Source organism: Caretta caretta, chromosome 4 (assembly GCF_965140235.1).
Source record: "Caretta caretta isolate rCarCar2 chromosome 4, rCarCar1.hap1, whole genome shotgun sequence".
NCBI classification, from domain to species: Eukaryota; Metazoa; Chordata; order Testudines; family Cheloniidae; genus Caretta; species Caretta caretta.
This window is the reverse complement of record NC_134209.1, coordinates 117,730,576-117,753,133: the sequence shown is the minus strand read 5'-3', so window position 1 is coordinate 117,753,133 and position 22,558 is coordinate 117,730,576. Positions and strand designations below refer to the sequence as shown.

The 22,558-nt window shown below is 40.6% G+C and overlaps 1 protein-coding gene across 1 annotated transcript; it reads left to right on the top strand.

Moving 5' to 3' along the window:
* Positions 1-1,972: 1,972 nt before the first annotated feature.
* Positions 1,973-21,577, top strand: ZCCHC4 (zinc finger CCHC-type containing 4). The gene is made up of 13 exons (XM_048848692.2): positions 1,973-2,142; positions 2,533-2,651; positions 4,039-4,121; positions 5,005-5,280; positions 8,054-8,134; positions 8,440-8,512; positions 11,642-11,792; positions 12,300-12,400; positions 15,751-15,872; positions 16,094-16,169; positions 16,726-16,777; positions 17,612-17,756; positions 20,456-21,577. The coding sequence occupies exons 1-13, from the start codon at positions 2,004-2,006 to the stop codon at positions 20,595-20,597; spliced, it is 1,560 nt and encodes a 519-aa protein (XP_048704649.2). The 5' UTR covers positions 1,973-2,003; the 3' UTR covers positions 20,598-21,577.
* The last annotated feature ends 981 nt before the right edge of the window (positions 21,578-22,558 follow it).

Here is a 22,558-nt window from a genome sequence, read left to right as displayed (position 1 = left end):
TTGCAGTCTAAGGAGTAGACTTCCCCTACATTACACCCACATTTGAAAAGCCTGTTTTGAGTGTGGCAAATGATGAGAGTTGTGAGAATGTTACGAATTATACCTGAGAGGACACACACACAACTGCTGCGAATTATACCTGGTAGGTCATGCACAGTTCAAATCTAGGCTGAGGCACATAAACAAAGTCCACAACTGCAGAGTTCCCAAAAGACACTAAGTTTATTATGCTGAAACGTTGTGCCCCCCTGCTAGCCAGGAGGGGACCCCGAACACAGATTATACAAAGGTTATATACTTTTTAGCAAAGCATGTTGCCCTCGTGCATCGGAAACCTTAGCCAATAAACAAACTGTCAAGGTTCCTCCCCCACTCTGAACTCTAGGGTACAGATGTGGGGACCTACATGAAAAAACCTCCTAAGCTTATCTTTACCAGCTTAGGTCAAAACTTCCCCAAGGTACAAAATATTCCCCCCGTTGTCCTTGGACTGGCCACTACCACCACCAAACTAATACTGGTTACTGGGGAAGAGCTGTTTGGACGCGTCTTTCCCCCCAAAATACTTCCCAAAACCTTGCACCCCACTTCCTGGACAAGGTTTGGTAAAAAGCCTCACCAATTTGCCTAGGTGACTACAGACCCAGACCCTTGGATCTTAAGAACAATGAACAATCCTCCCAACACTTGCACCCCCCCCCTTTCCTGGGAAATGTTGGATAAAAAGCCTTACCAATTTGCATAGGTGACCACAGACCCAAACCCTTGGATCTGAGAACAAGGAAAAAGCATTCAGTTTTTTACAAGAAGACTTTTAATAAAAAATAGAAGTAAATAGAAATAAAGAAATCCCCCCTGTAAAATCAGGATGGTAGATATCTTACAGGGTAATTAGATTCAAAAACATAGAGAACCCCTCTAGGCAAAACCTTAAGTTACAAAAAAGATATACAGACAGAAATAGTTATTCTATTCAGCACAATTCTTTTCTCAGCCATTTAAAGAAATCATAATCTAACACATACCTAGCTAGATTACTTACTAAAAGTTCTAAGACTCCATTCCTGTTCTGTCCCTGGCAAGAGCAGCACACAGACAGACACAGACCCTTTGTTTCTCTCCCTCCTCCCAGCTTTTGAAAGTATCTTGTCTCCTCATTGGTCATTTTGGTCAGGTGCCAGCGAGGTTACCTTTAGCTTCTTAACCCTTTACAGGTGAGAGGAGCTTTCCCCTGGCCAGGAGGGATTTCAAAGGGGTTTACCCTTCCCTTTATATTTATGACACAAACCCTTTTCTTATCTACCACCTATCCCTGCTTGGTGCATTCCTCGGGCTAAACTAGTATGTTAATTACACAGCACGGTCCTAAAGCCATGCATCAGTAACTTTTATTATCAGGATGGGAGACCTCACATCAAAGGCCAGGAGATAGGGAGTTTAGGGACTGAGAAAGAACAGATACTTGGAGTCAAGGCAGGCTGGAGACAAGGAGGAGGATTTTCACAGGAATGCAGTAGCTAGGGAACACGCCTCCTGGTGCATGATGTGCTTGTTTTTGGACAATGGTGGGCCCCAAACCAAAATGGAGTCACATGTGCTAACTTTTCCTTGACAAGAACCAAGGCGCAGCTCCTGCAGAACAAGAAAACCCAGAGCCAGTGGGACTCCTTCAGCTCTCCCCACCTCCAGCAAGGAGATCATGTTTTTAAAAGATGTGCGAGAATAAAATTTCAAAATGGGGCCTGGGCTGGGCAGGTGCAGCCGCAGCTCTCTGTGCGGATGGGGGCGAGGGAAGGGACAGAAGTGAGGAAAACGCTTAATGTTTGTCATTTAACTAGGGCTGCAAATCCCAGGCGCTACTCAGCTGGGGCGGGCGCTCCTCCGGCCACGGGGTGGCGCTGCAGCCGGCGCACGCAGCGTGGGGTTTGCATGGGTTCTCTCGCCCGCAGGACTCATCACCAGCCGATACTGGCGGCGGGCGCTGAGGCTGCCGGGACGGTGGCATGGCAGCTTCCGCGGAGCGGGGTTTGGCGATTGACATGGGGGATGCGGCGGCCGGAAGCGAGAGGACTCTGCGGGGCTCGGGGGTGGCGGTGGTGCTGGGGCAGGAGGCCGGCCGGCCCGCTCCTTGCTGCCCGCACGGTGAGTCCTGAGCCCGGCCAGTGGGACGGAGCCCGGGAGGGGAGCAGGGGGCAGCGGGCTTGGCGGGGAGCCAGCGGGCTGGGGAGGAGGGGAGCGGAGGGAGGGATGTCGGGGGGGGGGGGAAGGAAAGGTGGGGCTGAGGACAATGGGGGCTGGTTGGAGGGGAGCAGAGGCCAGCGGAGATTGATGGGGAGGGAACTCGGGACGGGAAGGGGCTGGAGAGAATGGGGGCGAGTTGTAGCAGAGGGGACGTAGGCAGGTTCGGGGAGGGATGGCCATAAATATATCTCAAATCTAATTCTATAATCCCTTATAGCTAGTGTTGTAGCAAATGGAAAAATTGCATTTTTTTCTTTTAAAGGTACTGATCTCAGCACATTTCTTCTTTAGGTCCTACTCTTCTGTTTGTAAAGATTAGCCAAGGAAAAGAAGAGGGAAGAAGATTTTATGCTTGTTCAGCATGTAGAGATAGGAAAGACTGCAATTTTTTTCAGTGGGAAAATGAAAAGGTAAGAAAATACTATTTAAGATATGGTTAATGTTTTTTTTTCCTGTGTGTGTGTATATGTATATGTATGTGTGTGTGTATATATTTGAACTGAAGATTTCTTTTATCTGAGAAGCAATAATATTTACTATTTCTAAAGTTCCAGCTGTTGGACAAAGAGAATGGGCTAAATGGTGAAATATCCCTGCAGCTCTGGAGATCCAGTTTCAAACAGGATTTGCTTTCAAAGGAAGTACAGCTGAGGTTAAATGTCACTCTATGTGAATATTACAAAACACAATACAGTTCCTTGCACCCTTTCCTGATTTGTATGTCTTTGCTCAGACAATTTAAAAATAATGTTAACTTAGGATTGATGAGCATTGGTGGAGCTCGGAGGGAATAGCTTGCCACAGTATCTTTCCACTGGGCTTAGTGTTATCATTTCTTCACATTCAGTAACTTATCTCTTTTTCCAATACTATTCTCAACATGTCTGCATGATTCAAATTGGATCTTAAAACTCACTTCTTGGGGGATGATATTAGCATGGACGTTTATCAATCCGATTCTTAAGCCTTTCACCATTTGGTCTGTTGTTCAAACCCAGCTGTTTGGAAGTGATGAAAAGTTGTCTAACTTGAAAACTGTGTGAGATGGCTATTCGCTGGATTGTGTGGAGTGAAGTGGTGTTGCCAGTGGATAGACGTGTCCATACAGGAATTATACATACTTTAGGTTCCTTGGTTCCTAGTCCATTAAACTTCACAGCCTTCCATTGTGTCCTTTAAATAAACTAGTTTTGTCGCTTCTTTATAGATGTTTTGCAGCTGCATTAAAAAGGTTAAATAAAATCTGACAGGAAGTGTGAATTTCTTATAGGAATAAAATAAATATTTTTAAAATACTTGGGGAGGGTCAGTCATACCTTCAGGACAGCTACAAGGCCTTGATCCTCCACCTATTGAAGCCAATGGCAAAATTCTCATTGTCCTTGGTGGCAGGACCAGGTTTATACTCCGTAAGGGGATTAGAATCTCATTTAAGACTGTGGCATCCTTTAACAGTGGGTAAATCCTTCTCTCACTCCACTGCAACAGAACATTTTTGATTTCCCACTCCTGGTTTTATTATTGTAGAAGGATGAAAAGAAGGGAATCTATCCTTTCATAGGCTGTTTGAATTTTTTCAGGGAATCACCTTTCCAGTATGTTGAATGCTGCCATGATCTCTGCAGGGATTGTGGGAATTCTTCTGAGTAGTAGGATCTTTTGCAGGGATAGTCAGATGCTGAAATAGAAATGTTAGGTCTTCTGGGAATCCATACTTTTTTTTTCAACAGAGAAGTGTGAACTTTTCGTATAGCATAGTTAGTTTCACATCTTTGTTTACATTTTCTATATCTACAGGTGTTAGAAGGTAGACTTTCAGCACGAGAAGGAGTTAATAGAAGTTGTCAACCCTCTTTGTCACACAGACAGAACGTGGAAAGGTATTGTTACTATGTGCATTTTCATTACTAAATATGAGCATGTAGATAGTTTAGGTACATCATATGTACTGATCATCCCTCCATTATGCTGATTAAAAATATGAAAAATTACAGACAAGATTTGGGAAAATAAGAACCAATAAACTATGAAGATAAAATTACATGAAAAGTTTCCTTAAATTGTGATCTCTTCAGGGCAGGGACTGTATCTTTGTATGAGTGGACAATGCCTAGCACATCGTGGGCGCTAAGGTAATAATGTAGGTCAGCAGTAGTAGGAGTTCAAAACAAGTAGTGAATGCAGTTGGAAAATAATATAAAAATGAAAGCCAATTACTCGACTAAGTGAGCTGGATAGCACAAAAGAAATGTACACTACTGAATATGCAAAAAGAAAAGGAGTACTTGTGGCACCTTAGAGACTAACCATCCTACTCCAGAGTTTGTAGAAGAAGTTTTTGCCCCAGTCCAAGGGTATTGCTGACCGTGTTGCTGTTAGAAGTCTGGAGGGGGCCCAATATCTTCAGTTACTACGGTCATTTGAACCTTTAGCACCAAAGGAACAGGCTTCTACCACTTAAGTTAAAGGAGTAGCTGATTAGCTGGTAGCAGGAATAGGCTCTTCTCTATGTATACCAATCTCTGTTGAGATTCACAACACAGTTAGCCCCCATGCTACACCCTTTTCTTGTCAAGTAAGGCTTTTCCCAAGCATGCTGTTGAACATTTTTTTTTCCTAACCATTAATTGATTGAGGTTCAGTACCTTTGAAATAGTGCTACTGTATTGTTTAAACTTTTATAAAATACTTGGACTAATTTCATACCTTCATTCAATAGTTTGTTTTCTAAAATTGGTTCCTCATTTTATCTTGTATTTGAAGGTTTAAGCAGTTTGGTCTATTGCCATTATCAAAAAGGAAATTTTGTCAAGAATGCCAGCAGTTGCTATTGCCAATGGAGTGGGGAAAACACTCTGGCCATCAAATACTGAGTGATCTCTCCATTGCCCATTTACAAAGGCCCAGTCAACTTTTGTGTCCACTGAAGAATAAGAAGACAAATGCACAGTATTTGTTTGCAGATAGAAGCTGTCAGTTTCTGCTGGACCTTATTATTGCTCTAGGATTCAAAAGAGTGCTTTGTGTTGGCACACCAAGGTATGTTAGTGAGCATCAATATGTCTTGCAAGAAATTCTTGTTACCAAGCCCTGGTCTACACTACAGGTTAGGTCGAATTTAGCTGCATTAGGTCGATTTTAAAAATGACTGCGTCCACACAACCAACCCCGTTCCGTCGACCTAAAGGGCTCTTAAAATTGACTTCTGAACTCCTCCCCAATGAGGGGAGTAGCGCTAAAATGGACCTTGCTGGGTCGAATTTGGGGTAGTGCGGATGCAAATCAATGATATTGGCCTCCAGGAGCTATCCCAGAGTGCTCCATTGTGACTGCTCTGGACAGTACTTTGAACTCTGGTGCACTAGCATGTACACAGGAAAACCCCCAGAAACTTTTGAATTTCATTTCCTGTTTGGTCAGCGTGGCGAACTCAGGAGCACAGGTGACCATGCAGTCTCCCCAGAACTGTAGAGCGTAGAATGTTTCTATGCTCCCCCTATCATCTCCGTCCGTGAGGTTATCGCAGATTAGAAGGCAAAAAAACCACACTCACGATGACATGTTTTCCGAGCTCATGCAGTCCTCCCGCACTGATAGGGCACACCTTAATGCATGGAGGCATTCGGTGGCAGAGGCCAGGAAAGAATTAAGTGAGAACGAAGAGCAGAGGCAGGACGCGATGCTGAGGCTAATGGGGGAGCAAACGGACACGATGAAGCATCTGTTGGAGTTGCAGGAAAGCCAACAAGAGCACAGACCCCCACTGCATCCACTCTATAACCACCTACCCTCCTCCCCATGTTCCATAGCCTCCTCACCCAGACGCCCAAGAACTGGGGGGAGGGAGGCTCCGGGCACCCAGCCACTCCACTCCAGAGGATGGCCCAAGCAACAGAAGGCTGTCATTCAAACAGTTTGATTTTTAGTGTGGCTACAATAAGCAATGTGGCCTTGTCCTTCCCTCCTCTCCCATCCCACCAAGGCTACCTTGTCCGTTATCTCATATTTTTTTTTAATTAATAAAGAAAGAATACATGGTTTCAAAACAATAATTACTTTATTTCGAGATGGGGAGGTGGTTGGCTTACAGGGAATTAAAATCAACAAAGGGGGTGAGTTTGCAGCAAGGAGAAACACACACAGCTGTCACACCGAAGCCTGACCAGTCATGAAACTGGTTTTCAAAGCCTCTCTGATGCGCAGCAGCGCGCCTTGCTGTGCTCTTCTAATTGCCCTGGTGTCTGGCTGCTCAAAATCGGATGACAGGCGATTCGCCTCAACCTCCCACTCTGCCATAAACGTTTCCCCCTTACTGTCACAGATATTATGGAGCACACAGCAAGCGGCAATAACAATGGGAATGTTGGTTGCGCTGAAGTCTGACCTAGTCAGCAAACAGCACCAGCGAGCTTTTAAATGTCCAAAGGCACATTCTACCACCATTCTGCACTTGCTCAGCCTATAGTTGAACTGCCTCTTACTACTGTCCAGGCTTCATGAGCCATGGGAGCAAGGGGTAGGCTGGGGTAGGTGCGACCGCGCGGTGCTGCTGGCTGGGAGAGCAGCCTGAGGGAGAGGCCTCCAGCTCACATGATATTCCAGGCAGGACTGAATCTCCATGAGACAAAACTTAAAGAAGAGAATGACCTGGAGTCTCTGGCTCCCATTCGGTGCTCTAAGAGGAGGATAGCCATGTATGTCCAGGCGCCCCTGATCGACCTCACCGAGGTCTGCCAGGAGCACCCAGGGGATGGTGCAGTAGGACTGATAGCCATCGTACATCGCAAAGGCAAGGAGCTGCTGCTGTGTAGCAATGCAGTACCTGCCAGCAGTACCTAGGAAATGTACGGTGACGGTGAGCTGAGTGGGCTCCATGTTTGCCATGGTATGGCGTCTTCACGGGTAACCCAGGAAAAAAGGCACGAAATGATTGTCTGCCATTCCTTTCACGGAGGGAGCGAAGGAGGGAGGGGGGGCCTGACGACATGTACCCAAAACCACCCGCGACAATTTTTTTGCCCCATCAGGCATTGGGAGCTTAACCCAGAATTCCAATGGGCAGTGGAGACTGTGGGATAGCTACTCAAAGTGCACCGCTCTGTAAGTTGATGCTAGCCACAAGTAGTGAGGATGCACTCTGCCCACTTAATGTGCTTAGTATGGACATACGCAGTCAACTGTATAAAATTAGTTTCTAAAAATTGACTTCTATAAAATCGACCTAATTTTGTAGTATAGACAAGACCTAATTTGCTTAGTCCTTTTTCTTACGTGATTCAGTATCTAGCAGAAGGGTTCTCTCCCTCTGTATGTGACATTAAAGTGCCTTCATGAGCTCTGGTTTGAGGTACTTGGTATTGCCAAAGCAGCTCATGAAGATCTTATGAAGATACAGGAAGGGAAGGCCTTATAAATATTATAGTGAAGTACCAACAGTCTTCTTTCATTAGAAAGTAGAATTTTGCTGTCTTCCATGGTAGTGGCACTGAAGTGCACTGGATTTCTCCTTGACACAAGAAGCCTCTCTTTATTTAAAAAAAAAAAAAGTATTGAGAATTCTGTTGGGCTCAACAATCTCCACTGCTTTATCATCTCTAATATCGTGTTTCAGGTAATGGGATGTTTTTTTCTAACTTTAAATAGTAGTGAAACTGAAAGATTGATAACTTGAATTTGGGAGATTTCAGTGTGATTTCATCTGAAAAATAAGCTGTTTTCTTTGGAAAACTATTGGTCATTCTTTGTCTAGTTAACTATTTTCTGAAGCACTCATGATATGATACGTTAAACTGCTTTGCTTTAATTACCTCAGGCTTCATGAGTTGATCCGATTAAAAGCATCACGAGAACAGGAGTCCAGTGTTAAAAGCCTTCTGCTAGATATTGATTTCAGGTAGGTTTTGTTAAGTGTCTGTCTGTATGGGGAACATACACAAACTATTTTTTCTGTGTGGTTTATTTCATTTTTAATTTTTGCCATCTGTTCTTTTTTTCCCCTAGCCAGGATCCATGTGGTATACTTGTTTTCCAACTAGCTCAATGATTGGCCAATATAAGTACTTGTCCTCTGCACTCAGCCTGTCAAGATATTTTGTAATTAACCAGTCATGGCCCTGTGCTCACAAGTTTTCACCCTAAATCTTATTACTAACATACAGGAATTTATGTTTTCTATTACATTCAAAACTTATTTTACAGGTATTCACAGTTTTATACAGAGGAAGACTTCTGCCACTATAATATGTTTAACCATTATTTCTTTGGTGGAGAGGTAAGGGCCAGTCAAATTCCCTGAATGTTTTCTCAAAGCTGTGTATGTTGTTCATGTAGAACTTTGTCCATATTACTGATATGGTCAAACATATTATAAAATAGTTACCATAATGTAATGCCCAGCAAACTCTACTTTAGATCAAAGAATAGCAGTGTCAATTTCTTCAGTAACTTATACCATTATATCCAAGGACATCACTGCCTATTTTAACTAGTGCTACTTAAATATTTTTAGTTACTTTTACTTTAAATACTTTTTAGTTATTTTGTATTAAAGAGAGAGAGTTTGTCAGTACAAGTTATTTTCTTACATAAGAAAGAAAGCATCTCAAATGGACAATATTGAGGAATGCAACAGAGTTAGGAATATGCTGGATTAGAATGGTGGCCCATTAGTCCAGTATCTTGTCTTGACAGTGGCCAAAGCCAGATCCTTCAGAGGAGGGTGTCAGAAGTCCTATAATGGACAATAATCCATCCACAGGAAAATTTCCTCCTCAATCCCAGATCGTTAGTAGTTGGCGCTCTGTTAGCTGGTGTACTCAGTGATCAAGTTCTGCTGTATCTTATTTTTCTGTTTATACTAGCTTGAAGTGAGGATCCACTCTGAGAAGTGACTTGGAGAAAAAAAGGCCCCACCCTTCTCAGCAGATTACTCCCTTTGTGTCTTCAGAATCCTATCTGCTGGCTGCTGCTTTATACTCCAGTTAGTCTTGCAGATCCAACACAGTGAAGAGGGAACAAGCTTCCCACTTGTGAATCACTAGTAGAATTTATTATTGAAGTCCCACTGAAGACCGTGGGGTTACACTGGTCCACTGAGGGCAGGATTTACTACAAGTGTTCAAGATCGAAATATCTCAGCTTGACTGTCTGAAATGAGGACAAATATGTAACGTTGACAGTTAGCAAAAACATCTTTTTACTGGTATACTGATCACTTTGGGTCTGGAAATCATTGAAAAGAAACATGCAACCCCACAATGCCATATTTATAGTCACTTTCCAGAGTGGAACCATACTGTAATATAACCTACAAATTTGAGATTGTTTCTGACAATACCTTCATCCAAGTAATTTTACACAATAAATGTTAGTCTCCTCTGGAGCCGTTGTTATTGTAGATACCAGTTTATAATAATATATCTGTAGCAGTGCCCTTTAGTTTGGTTTCACCTAGGATTCATATTTTTGCATCATAAACCATAGCTTTTAACGTTGACTCAAAAATAATAAAGAAAACTAACGTTCAGGAGTGAAACTAGCTATTTGAGGTTTCAGGCCCATAATAAACTTTCCTTGCCTTCTTGGTTCAAATCCAATCCTTTATCATTCTATTAAAGTATTACTGTGTCTCACTTTAAAAAAAAAAAAAAGAAAAAGGGAAAAAAAAGTGAATTAGGGATAGTTATACCCCATTGTAGTTTAATTTTTTAACTTATGGGAAGTCTCAAATGATTGGCACTATAGAAGTGTATACATAATAGTATAATAAATTATTTGAGGCTATCGAACCACTGCACTTTTATGAATAGAAGTTATTATAAAGATTTCCCCCCTCCCCCTCCACCAGACAGAGTTGGACATGGTTCATAGGGGAAGGAACAGTACATGATTGTGTAGGATGTTGTTAGGGGGCTTATTCCTTCACCCACTTACTTCCCTGGTCCTTCTCGCATGAACAGAGAGCAACAATACCCGAAGTCCAAAGGTGCAAACAATTTGATGTTTATTGGGGTGAACTTCCAGCAAGCATGATTCCAGTTTCCTTCCTTAGTATCCTCCTTCCCAGCTCTGACACCACAGAGCCTTACACCTGTGTCCCTGTTCCCATTCCTACCCTTAGCCAAACATGATTCCAATTTCCTTACCCCCATTCCCTGTTCCCATCTCCCACACCCACACCCTTCCTCATTGACTACAGATTATATAGTAAAACTTGAGTTCTGCTTAGCTATACCTTAACCAATCATTTTCCTGAAATTTAACTAACCAATCCTAACATATTGTAACATGATTATGTAACCAATTATATCCCACCACCTTAATTAGTTTGCACCCAGCAAAATTAATTATACAGCAGACAGGAACAATCACAGAACCAGACAGAGATTATACAGACAAACAATAGCAAAGTGGGAACTATAATGACAAGACAATACAGAAGTGAGGATTTCACATCCCAGCTATTGATAAGTGAGTTCTTGCCAGACAGGATGCTATCAAACTAAGTTTCCTTTTACATTTTCTAGGCGCTTCCCTTTCTCTGGAAGTGATAGGAACTATCAGGACAGGATTGTATTCCTAACAGCCCAATAGCACCTTATTTCAATGTGACTAGTTTGGAATGTGAGGATGTGACCATTCACTTCCCTGTTTATGGCTGCCTCTGCTGCTTAGCCAAAGGCCTTAGCTAAGAACAGGGCCTCAGACTGTCACAGTAAGAGAAGGCCCTTACACCAGCAGACAGTGATTTTGATTCTTTCTTTTATACCTCTAGAACTAGCCAACTGATAAGAATACACCTAAATTCTTGGAGTATAGGCCTTTACAGACAGACCTGAATATCTATATCCTAACAGATGTTAGTAGAATACTAATCTAGATGTGAAAGGCTATCAGTGGAAATCCAGCTCCAAAATGGAATGTTGGTTTCTGAAAAGTAATAGATTTGGTAATGATATGGAATGAACTGGTGAATTTATCCTAATTCCTAGTGGGGTAGCTATTCTCCATCTGCATTCATAATTTGCACTAATTGCCAACCAAGGGAAAAGAGCAGATATTGAATTGGCATTGAGATTGAGCTACTCTCTCACTCCTAGCAGCCTCCATCTCTCCAGGTCAGGGTTAGGACCCAATAAGAAGGGCAGTGTTAGGAAGCTCGAGCTGTTGCTATCCTTACTATATCTAGCCTATGAAATATAAAGACTCATTTTCAGTGTTTTTAATCTATCAGTTTTTACAAACACTAAATTCACTAAAAAAAAATTAAAATGCAAAACACATTTTCAGACTTCTAAAAGAAAACTGCACACTTATAAAAAACACATTTTTTAATAATGCCCAATGCTGTCCTTAAACTTTTTGAGCTCATTTTCTGGAAAGTAACCTATATCTCCTGCAGGCTGCACATGAAATCTGTAGAAAATTCTTGCATCAAGAGAAAGGTGAAGGAGTCATATTGGTGACTGACCCCCCATTTGGAGGTTTGGTGGAGCCCTTGGCTTTTAGTTTCAAAAAGCTGATTGCAACATGGAGAGAGATTCAAGAGGAAGGTATGTGTTACAAGCAAATAAGATGATGGAGTTAATAACTTCATCACCCCGTAATAATAAACTACTGTTTAAAATGGTACCTGACTCTTGAGTTGATGCACACATTTTCATTCTAGTTTCTAAAGATGTAAGACCAATATGCTAAATTTAAATGTATGTTTTAACTAATGGTTGAGGTGCTCTTGACTAATGTCCTGACATTGCAACAAATCACTTTCTTTATACAAAGTTTCATTTTCTTTTCTTTTTTTAATTTCTTCTATGTTTGTTTTGTGGATAAAACATTAAATCAATGTCACTTACACCTGTCCTTGGTTGTTGTCCAGGTGGAAGCTAACTACCCATAGTGGTCTGGCTAACATTCTGCCCTCTTAACGGAATTGGTTCCGTTTGAGCTATTCTCACACACATAACTGCTTTGGGTGCATAAATAAAACTACATTTTCATGCAGTTCATTCTGCTTTCCTTATTTAACAAAAAATATATCTGAATCTTTTTATTATTAGATCACAGTAGCAAAGAGTTGCCCATTTTTTGGATATTTCCATACTTCTTTGAGTCTCGCATTCTTGAGTTTTTCCCAAGCTTCAGTATGATGGATTACCAGGTATGACCAAATCTAATTAATGCTCTTAATTTACCCTACATATATTAGAAATTAAAATGGGCTGGACTGTAGATAATCAAAATACTTCTGTGCAAAAGGCAATTTGTCTTCAACTTCATGCCTTACTGTGCAGCAGAGCAAACACCACATCTGTCAAGTTATTTCTTAACCTGATACATATATTCCACATTTATATTGGTGATCTCTCAGATAAACTGTGGAGCACTGTGATGCCTTCATCAAGCTCCTTTGACACTTCAGCAGCCCGCTATCCACTAATCCTTCTCACTTGAGATGCTTTTAATATAACAAAGCTTTGGGCTTGCCCACATGGGGTCATTCAGAAAAGTTAATCATTAACTAAGGGTATGTTTATATTTAAAATGCTACAGCAGCACCATTGCAGGACTTCAGCGTAGACACTCATTACAGTGATGGGCCAGGTTCTCCTGTCGCTGTAGTTAATCCACCTCCCCAAGAAATGTTAGCTAGGTCAACAGAACAATTCTTCCATCAACCCAGCTATGTCTCTCAAAGGTGGATTTTTCAGATCCTTGAGAGATGTAAGTTTTCAGCATAAACCAGCCATAAGGTCTGAATTTAAAATGGATTAGTTAAACTGCATTAAACCTCTGTGTGGACATTCTCATTTAGAATTAAAGTGGCCTTAATTCGGTTTAATTTACTTAATTTCCAAAGTGAATATGGCTGCTTTAATTCTGAATGAGTGTGTCCGCACAGGGATTTAATGCAGTATAGCTACTCCATTTTAAATTCCCACCTTTAGTTAATTTGGATTAATATTTCTATGGGCTGATCTACACTACAGACCTCTATTAGTATAACTGTGTCACTCGGGGGTGTGGAAAAATCCACACTCTTGAGCAACATAGTTATACCCACCTAACACACACACCCCTCCCCCCATGTAGACAGTGCTGTGTGGGAGAGCTTTTTCCGCCAACATAGCTACTGCTTCTCAGAGAGGTAGATTAACTGTGCTGTTGACTTAGTGAAGGGGTGGGCAAACTTTTTGGCCCAAGGGCTACATCTAGGTATGTAAATTGTATGGCGGGCCATAAACGTTCACAAAATTGGGGATTAGGGTGTGGGAGGGGGTGAAGGCTCTGGTGTGGAGCCAGAAATGAGGAGTTCAGGGTGTGGGAGGGGACTCCGGGTTGGGGCAGGGGGTTGGGGTGCAGGGTCCAGCTGGGAGTGCGGGCTCTGGAGTTGGGCTGGGGATGAGGGGTTGGGGGTGCAGGAGGGTGCTCCAGGCTGGGACCAAGGGGTTTGGAGAGTGAGGGGGGGATCAAGGCTGGGGCAGGGGTGCAGGCTCTGGGCAGCTCTTACCTCAAGCAGCTCCTGGAAGCAGCGGCATGTCCCCCCTCTGGCTCCTCGCAGAGGCATGGCCAAGCGGCTCTGTGCGCTGTCCCATCCGCAGGTGCCGCCCCTGCAGTGCCCATTGGCTGCGGTTCCCAGCCAATGGGAGCTGTGGGAGCCATGCTTGGGGCGGGAGCAGCGTGTGGAGCCCCCTGGCTGCCCCTACGTGTAGGAGCCAGAGGGGGGACAAGCTGCTACTTCCAGGAGCCATGTGGAGCAGAGCAAACCCCTGACCCCGATCCCTGGCTGGAGTGCCAGAGCGGGGCAAGCCCCGGACCCTGCTCCCCAGCAGGAGCTCAAGGGCTAGATTAAAATGTCTGGAGGGCCGGATGTAGCCCCCAGGCTGTAGTTTGCCCACCCCTTCACTAAGTCAATGGGAGAGAGCTTTCCCATCAGCTCAGTTAATCCACCTCCCCGAGACTATTTGGTGTCTACAGTGGCTTAACTCCATCAGTGCAGCTGCATGAATGCAGCACTTAAAGTGTAGACTTGCCCTGAATATCCCTTTGTAGACAAGCTCTTTGAGTTACTCAAACAGCTCTCTTAAATAAATAAGACCCAAACAGTTTTGTTTTCCTAAACGTGGAATTTCTCTTACCCATTGGGCCAGTGAAGTTTTATAACTTTAAATCCTGGACCAATGAAAAGCTGAAGGTCTGTTTCTCACAACCCATCAGGGCTAGAAATGGGATCTGTATACCACTGCAAACATTCTTTTTGCAAATGCTTGTTCGAAGCGTCAGGGATAAAGCAATGAAATGGTTTTGGCTCCATGAGTGGATAGATGTAATTTGTAAAATTGTTTGTGTTGTACTATATCAAAGGATTTGTATCTGTGAGGTCAATTGTGTTGTATGGATGTCTGTTAGAAATATATTAAAACATCTTTCCTTGTGAAACAAATGTTTTTATATTCTGTACTAAAATTGGTGAACTATGCGTATCCGTTTTTTATACCATTGTGTAAAATGACTTGGGTGTCCTAACAATATTACATTTCTATTGTACTCATCACTATATCATCTGAGTACATCACACTACTGATACATACAATTAAAGCTAGGAAGGTAGAACTCGCCTTACTTATTCAATTAAGCCAGTTTCCTAGTAACAAGGGCTGGTGTTTGCTTCTGCATTGAGTTATGACATGGTGGTTTGGGAAAATGCTTATTTAAATAAACCATGCAGCACGTTTTTAAGATAGAAAAATTCATTCTGAGCTTCATCTCTTGTGAAAGTCTGATGCGTGATTGTAGTCTATTATTGTGAAATTCTGACACTGACTGCTGAGAGCCCAAGACAAGCAATAGTAAGTAGTTTCCAACCTGTCTTAACTTCAGTTCAATGGCCTGAGGAAAGAAGGGAATATTTTTAAACGCTGTATATGTTTATATGGGAAACAGGTTTACATTTTTGGCTCTGTAATTTTGGTAGTGTCCAAGGTGGCAGTTTCTACAGCAAGGAACCAGTTTCCAGCACTAGGCTCAGAAATAGTAATTGTAATTAAAACTTTTTTATGTGGGATGAGAAATGCTTCTTAGCCTGTGAACTTTCATGCTGCCAGGCTGAGCAAACTGGATGCAGTTTTCATTTAAGTAATGGATTATTTTAACAAAGGAGATATATCTCTTTCCTCCGCAGCAACTGTAAAATAACCTTACCCCGCGCAAAAGTGTAATAAAAAGGGAAGATGCACTAGGTTAAGTGATAGGAACCCTGAGTCACCCCCAGTAGTCTAATCACACTAATTAATAATGATGACCTAATATCTGCTCTAGAGTTTATAATTTAATTTTGCTATTTTGTTTGCACTGGGGATGGAGTCTAACTCATAGAAACATGAACCTCTTGGAGGGTGTAGAAAGGGAGTAAACATGCTAAATGCCATTGTCACTTTTTAGCATAGTACTTGGGAGGAAGTTTAGAGGTTTTTTTAATTAATTTGTTCTTCCTATGCCTTCATTTTCTAGGTAGACTATGATAATCATGCACTTTATAAACATGGAAAGACGGGCCGTAAACAGTCTCCTGTTCGTATTTTCACCAACATTTCCCCAAGTATGATAGTACTTCCTGTGGAAGAGGGTTACAGGTAAAGTATAAACGGATTTGCTTACAGTGTATGCGCAAGTGACTCCAGCCAGTATTTAAAAAAAAACAAAAAACAAATTGATTATTCCATAGCTTGATAGTGAGATTTTAAATTTACCAAACTAAATTTGCATTCCTCGTGCAACTTTTTGTTGAGTTGATCCATTGATAAGGTTCTCTGAGCAAACAGCAGACCAATACTTTTGTAACTGCTTGTTTCAGGTTTTGCTCTGTGTGTCAGCGATATGTTAGTTCAGGGAACCAGCACTGTGAGATCTGCAATTCATGTACATCAAAAGTAAGTCCCTCTTTCTGGAAGGGAATTTTAGCACTTGTAAAGTGATGTATTTGCATACTTTTGTTATAAACCCGTCCTGATATTGACAGTATATCTTTCGTGGCAGGGAACTGAGTATGGGAGGCTTTCTGTTGATTTGGGCTATTGATCAGGTCCTGTGGGATTTTCTGTCTCCTCTTTTTGATTGATTTTGGGTTGGAAGAAGGACACCAGAAGTTTACACATTTGCCCTTCACCCTCATGACCCCATTCATCAAAAGCATGCTTCCATGTACCATTTTTCCTGTGTTTGGAAAGGTGGAAAAATATGCTATCCTTTAAGGCACATCAGTTCTGCTAACAGCTGCCAAAGGATGCTCAGGATATGTGTTTTCAGGGTATCTGTGTATGCCAACTATGTACATGCATGTGCCATATTTTTGAAATATTTCAGTGATGTATGCCAGGAAGACTGGGAGTACAGTACAGTTTAAAATTATAGTACATATTTCATTAGTAATGTTTGAAAATATTTGTGTTTAAAATTAACAAATTACTTACAAAATCTATTTCACAGGATGGAAGGCGATGGAAACATTGCTTTCTTTGCAAAAAATGCGTAAAGCCCTGTAAGTACAGAAAATATTTTTCTAAGTAATACAAGTACATTTACTATATAAGTTATAGTCCAAAGAAGTCAAAACAAAAACTAGAAATGAAAATAGTAAACTATAAAAGACACAATGATTCCTTGCAAAAATACCAAACCAAAAAAAACAACTTCCATAGACAGCCCCCAAAATTCAGCTTGTCTGAGTGGATTTCAGCTGCGCAAAAACATTTTTGTTGTTGAATCAAGGCACAGTAGATTCCTTCTGTATTAGTTATAGAAGAACTTAAATAGTCTGATTCCTGTATATTGTAGAATCATGAAAAAATTCTTACATAGATTTCTCAGCTGAATTCTATAAACATATATAAATGGTTCTTAACCTAGTCCCCTCTCCCTGCCAGGTGTTTTATCATTTCAGATACATGAAAACAGCTCAGCAACTCTCATTTGGAGCTGTCTGTGCATACATAGGACTAGTTTATCAATTCAGAGCCAAAGCTTCTTGGTTACTTTAACTACTGTATCATATTTCCAAGATTAAGACTGTCATCCCTGTGATGAGCTTAGTACAATATAGTACTACTACATCAGAACAGTTTTATCAATTTATTGGATTTACTAAAAGAAAAGCAATGAATTAATGGGGAAGTCCCTAGTTCCTTTTTTCTTTTCTCCCAGCACATTTAGTGAAAACAAAAAAATGGCTGGTGAAATAGAAACTAAACGTAAACCTTAAAATACCTTTTTAAATTGCAAGCAATCTGTAAACTTCTTGATGTTAGAATCATGTTTCAATTTTAATATATTTTTGTGAGTCTTTTCAAAATCATAAATCCCTGTTATTTTTCAGCTTGGATTCACTGCAACACTTGCAATCGCTGTGTTCTTCAGGGTCACACTTGTGAGAGTGCTAAAGCTGTCTGCTTTATTTGTAGTGGAGCAGGTCACAAACGCAGCACCTGTCCTAATCTTTCTGTGACTGAAAGAGCTGGCAAGTAAGTTTGACACTGCACCTCTCAATTGTGGGACGTGACTATTATTTCATGAAAATGATTTGATAGAAGTAGGGAAACAGTTGTTCAGTAACCTCAAGTTGTCTGTGATAATGAATAAATTGAGGAAGTTCTGAGAGTGTTTTCATTTCACATGCTGTTTGCTGCTTGCATCCTTTGTGACTTTGGCCAAGTCATTTAATCTCTGTTTCAGCCTTGTCTATAAAAAGGAGATACGACTACTTCAAGTGTTTGTCCACATGGATTGCCTCATGGATTTGGGGTCATATTTTGGCCAACAGTGTCCATTGGGACTGCACATGCACCCTGTCCTTGAGCCCCTCACTCAATCTATTTAACTTTTGTGGGGAATTTGAGAGAGACTCTGCCTGTTTTGATAAAGTGCTGGGTTTTAAAGAAGCTTAGGAGACCCATGATTGGCTGAGCCAGACTTAGCTGTCTACACTTTAACATGAGAGTATAATTCCCAGCTCAAGGAGACATACTTGCACTAACTCTGATTGAGCTAGTGTGCTAAAAATATATGCCCATTGGAGGTGCTAGGCAAGTACTTGGCGCATCTAGCTGCTCACAGTGCCTCAGCTTCATTTTATTTTTAGTGTGCTAGCGTGATCAGAGTTAGCATATGTCTCCTCAAGCTGGGACTCGCACCCCCAGCTAACGTGTAGATGTGACTTTAAAAGAGACAGGAGCTTCTTTCTAGAGAGCTCAGTCTCTCACTTGAAGCACTCTAATGAAAACAATTTTAAATAGATGTGTTTGGCCTTTCGTGGGTATGTTTTGAAAAAAGATCTGCATGTTGAGCATATTCCAGGCACATACCCCTCTCTAAGGTAATAAAGGCACTTTAATATGTCCATCATTGAATGGCCTCGCAGACCAGACAAGTTTCTAAGTCTGGAAACTTAGACTCAGTCATAGTCACTGCCTTAACACCAAGGTAACTATTAAAAATGGGGGGAAAGATTTTAATTTGTCAACAAGCTTAACTAGCTACCAAATAACTAACACTAGGTAGAACTAAACAATAAGAGAAGATACAGAAGTGGTTCTCAAACTTTTGTATTGGTGACCCCTTTCACATAGCAAGCCTCTGAGTACGAACCTCCCCGCCCCCTTATAAATTAAATGCGTTTTTGTATATTTAACACCATTATAAATGCTGGAGTCAAAGCAGGGCTTGGGGTGGAGGCTGACAGCTTGCGACCCCCTGAGGGGTCCTGACCCCCAGTTTGAGAACCCTTGAGATAGAGCGACAAGGACACTTGTGTTCCATCTTACTGTCATGGGTGGTAAGAAGGAACTGAATAGCAGTTGGGACTGTGTTGCTTTTATGCATTTGAGTGAGGGACTCTCATTGGATGGTTCCATGGTCATCAGTTGGCCAAAAGAGTGATTTTGTGTACATGGGGTTCATATTCACCTAGAGATGTTTTGTCCACATGGATCCCGCTCTAAGAACCACAATTACTGTAAGGTTTTAGTTTTTTGAGTTTAAATCCATTATTTTTTGTCCAAAGCAGAGCAACCAAGATGACCATAATAAGATCATGCAGTTACTGAAGTTTAGTAAGGCATGTGCACTTATTAGTGGATGATGTAGTGTTTTAACCTTTCCTTTTTATAGGTGAGATGGCAGAAATTGTGGCTCTATGAGTAGATGCCTCTGTATATACAGTCCAAAAACTATATTAGCATTTTGTGTCCATACTACATCAGCTCAGGTGTAATTTGCTACCTAATATCAATGCAAGGCTTAGCTGAACATTTCTGTTTTCCAATCATTCTAATTATGGATAATATATAGCCAAAATGTAGGGGAAATCCTCATTCATAATTTTTTCCAAAAATATTTTTCCTCAAAGAAGTAAAATCTACATGAAAATAAGTGTGACCTTGCTTTTCCATGAAACTTTGCATGCCGGCAGGTTTTGGTGAGATCAAAGACCTATATCTTATTGAAATACTGTAGTTCTTACAGACCACTGTTTATTATTATTCTCCACATGTTTCTAGTGCATTGAATTGTTGGATTAACATGGGCTTCCTTTGCTAGTTAATGTAAACACCTGCAAATGTATGCAATTGTTAGTACAAAGATTGTGTAGTTTTGAGTTGATAGCATGTTGGATGCCCATGACAGATGGAAAAGAATCCACTTGTTAATTATTTAGGTTTTCATTCCTGTATTCTGTGCAGATTATTATGTTTGTTAAACATTGTGTACTTTTTTCAATAGTAAAGTGAGCAGAGAAGTTCAGTATTGAACATGCAGTATCAACAATTGCCATGTTTTATATTTGATCTGTGATTATATATATATATACACTTTTAAATGTTTATAAGCATTTGGATCTAAAATTATACGACTGAGTAAAGATTTTATTTACATATATATATATATATATATATATATATAGTGCAAAATAAATGTGATCCTGTGTCAGTGTTCGAGTTAAAGTGGATAAACTTATCCCTGGGGAGATTAAACTCTCACAAATCCAATTTCAAAGAAAATGTTCCTTTTAATAGCTGTTTTTGTGATGATACTTCTGAGTTTTTGCTCATGAACAGTCCAGTCTTTTAACTTGTATTTATGTATTTGTATATGACAATGTATAATTCCCTGTACTTTGATAGCATGTAGTAATGGGTTTGTCTATCTTTTTTTTTTTTTCCAGAGCTGACAGAAATCACAGGCTAAAAAAGAACAAGAAGATAAAAATGGATATCGTTAAAAGATCATATGTGAAGCACGCTACATTCTCAAGGAAAAAAATAAAGAACAAGAAAAAGAAAAACAAAAACACTCTTGCCTGTTAATCTCCAGTTACCTAAAACTGTGAATGATTTTACAGCCAACTTTTGCTTCCATTTTCTGTAAATGTTTAATATGATCTTTCAGATAAAATCTGGTTGAATTAAAAATTACTACTTGTAATTGGCAGTAGGACAAAACTGCTATACAAGCTGCTCTTTCAATTTGTGTACATTTTCAAATGCAAAATAGAAATCGGTGTATATACATTGTAAACCATGTCTGTGCTAAAATAAAAAGTGGAATAATATTACACAGGATGATTTAAGTTAAAGGGACAGGGATTTTAATAGCTTTCAGTTAACTTGGTATTGACCTTTATACAATAACACATACATTTTGATCCTTTTTTACAAACATTTTCACTCAAATCTTACACTCTCTCAACACCATCCACTGTGGCCATCTGTCTAACAGATATCAAGTCATCCTTTTGTTATTTATCTAGTGGTATGTTGATTGTCTCACCCGCAGTAATGGAGACCAGTGCTTTATAATTTCTAGATAACTATAGATGTATGTAGTTTTTAAATTTTAGCCACAGTGGACACATTGTAGACAACAAAAATTCAGAGGATGTTCTCCAGCTGTTACAATATTTTTAGGATTTTAGTGATAAACTTAACAATCGATTTATAGATTCTAAGGTGAGGGACCATTGTGATCTTCTAGCCTGACCGCTATAGCCTGTGCTATAGAACTTCCCCAAAACAATTCCTAGACAAGTGCCCCTTGTTATAATATTTTTAAATCAGGGATTTTTAAAAATAGCTAAACTTAAATGTGTAACCTCATTTACTAGTGGTGATGAGTCTGCAGTTCAAGGAAACTCATACAAATTATTCTTGATTCTGTGCTAGACATGAATATAACAAATTCAGAGGAAAATGAAATGAGAAATGCAGAGTCTTTTTATAACTGTACTTGTTTGATTCAAGAAATTGATTTTCTACTTAGTATTAAATATCAAAGATGTCATTGACAATTTTTTCACTGTCTATCTTCTCCCATCTGCCAATACACAAATTCATTGTGCTAAGGTGTGCAAAACAAAATCTTCCGCAGGGATAATTTGTCAGGTTTATGAAATCTTGCAACAGGAGTTCCTCTGCTAATTTCAGACCCCAGTCATCTTGCTCTGTTTCTTGACCACAGTGATTGAAAGAGAAGATGAGAGGGATATAGAAAATGCAGTCATAATTTGTGTAACTTTTTAAAGCTCACTAAATTTCATAGCATATATGCTCAATTTGTCTGCAATTATCTGCAAAATATCTGCAGTTATAATAAATCTGTTGATGTGCAAAGAAGAAAAATGAATTTTACTTGCCCAGAGCTGTGTTGGTTCTGCAGGACTAAAAAATACTAAATCATATGGTGTTCTGAATTGTCTGTTCTGTTTCTGTATTTCCAAATAACATTATTTATTCAAACATTTTCTGATGTGGAAAATGATTGGGCGTAGAGGGGTTGGAAAGGTAATTACTTTTTCAAGTTGATATATAAAGCTTAAAGTATCGTAGAATTTTTGGACTGGAAAGGACCTCGAGAGGATATCTAGTCCAGTCCCTTGCACTCATGGCAGGACTAAGTATTATCTAGTTGCACTGTATGTAAGAGAGCAGTATGATTGCTCAGAGCTCAAGTCTGAAACTGCAGAAAAACCTGAGAGTCTCTAGATTAAGTTTAGAAGTGTGAGCAACAAGGGTGATGTCGTGGTGGGAGTCTACTATAGACCACCGGACCAGGGGCATGAGGTGGACGAGGCTTTCTTCTGGCAACTGACTGAAGTTACTAGATCGCAGGACCTGGTTCTCATGGGAGACTTCAATCACCCTGATATCTGCTGGGAGAGCAATACAATGGTGCACAGGCAATCCAGGAAGTTTTTGGAAAGTGTAGGGGACAATTTCCTGGTGCAAGTGCTGGAGGAATCAACTAGGGGCAGAGCTCTTCTTGACCTGCT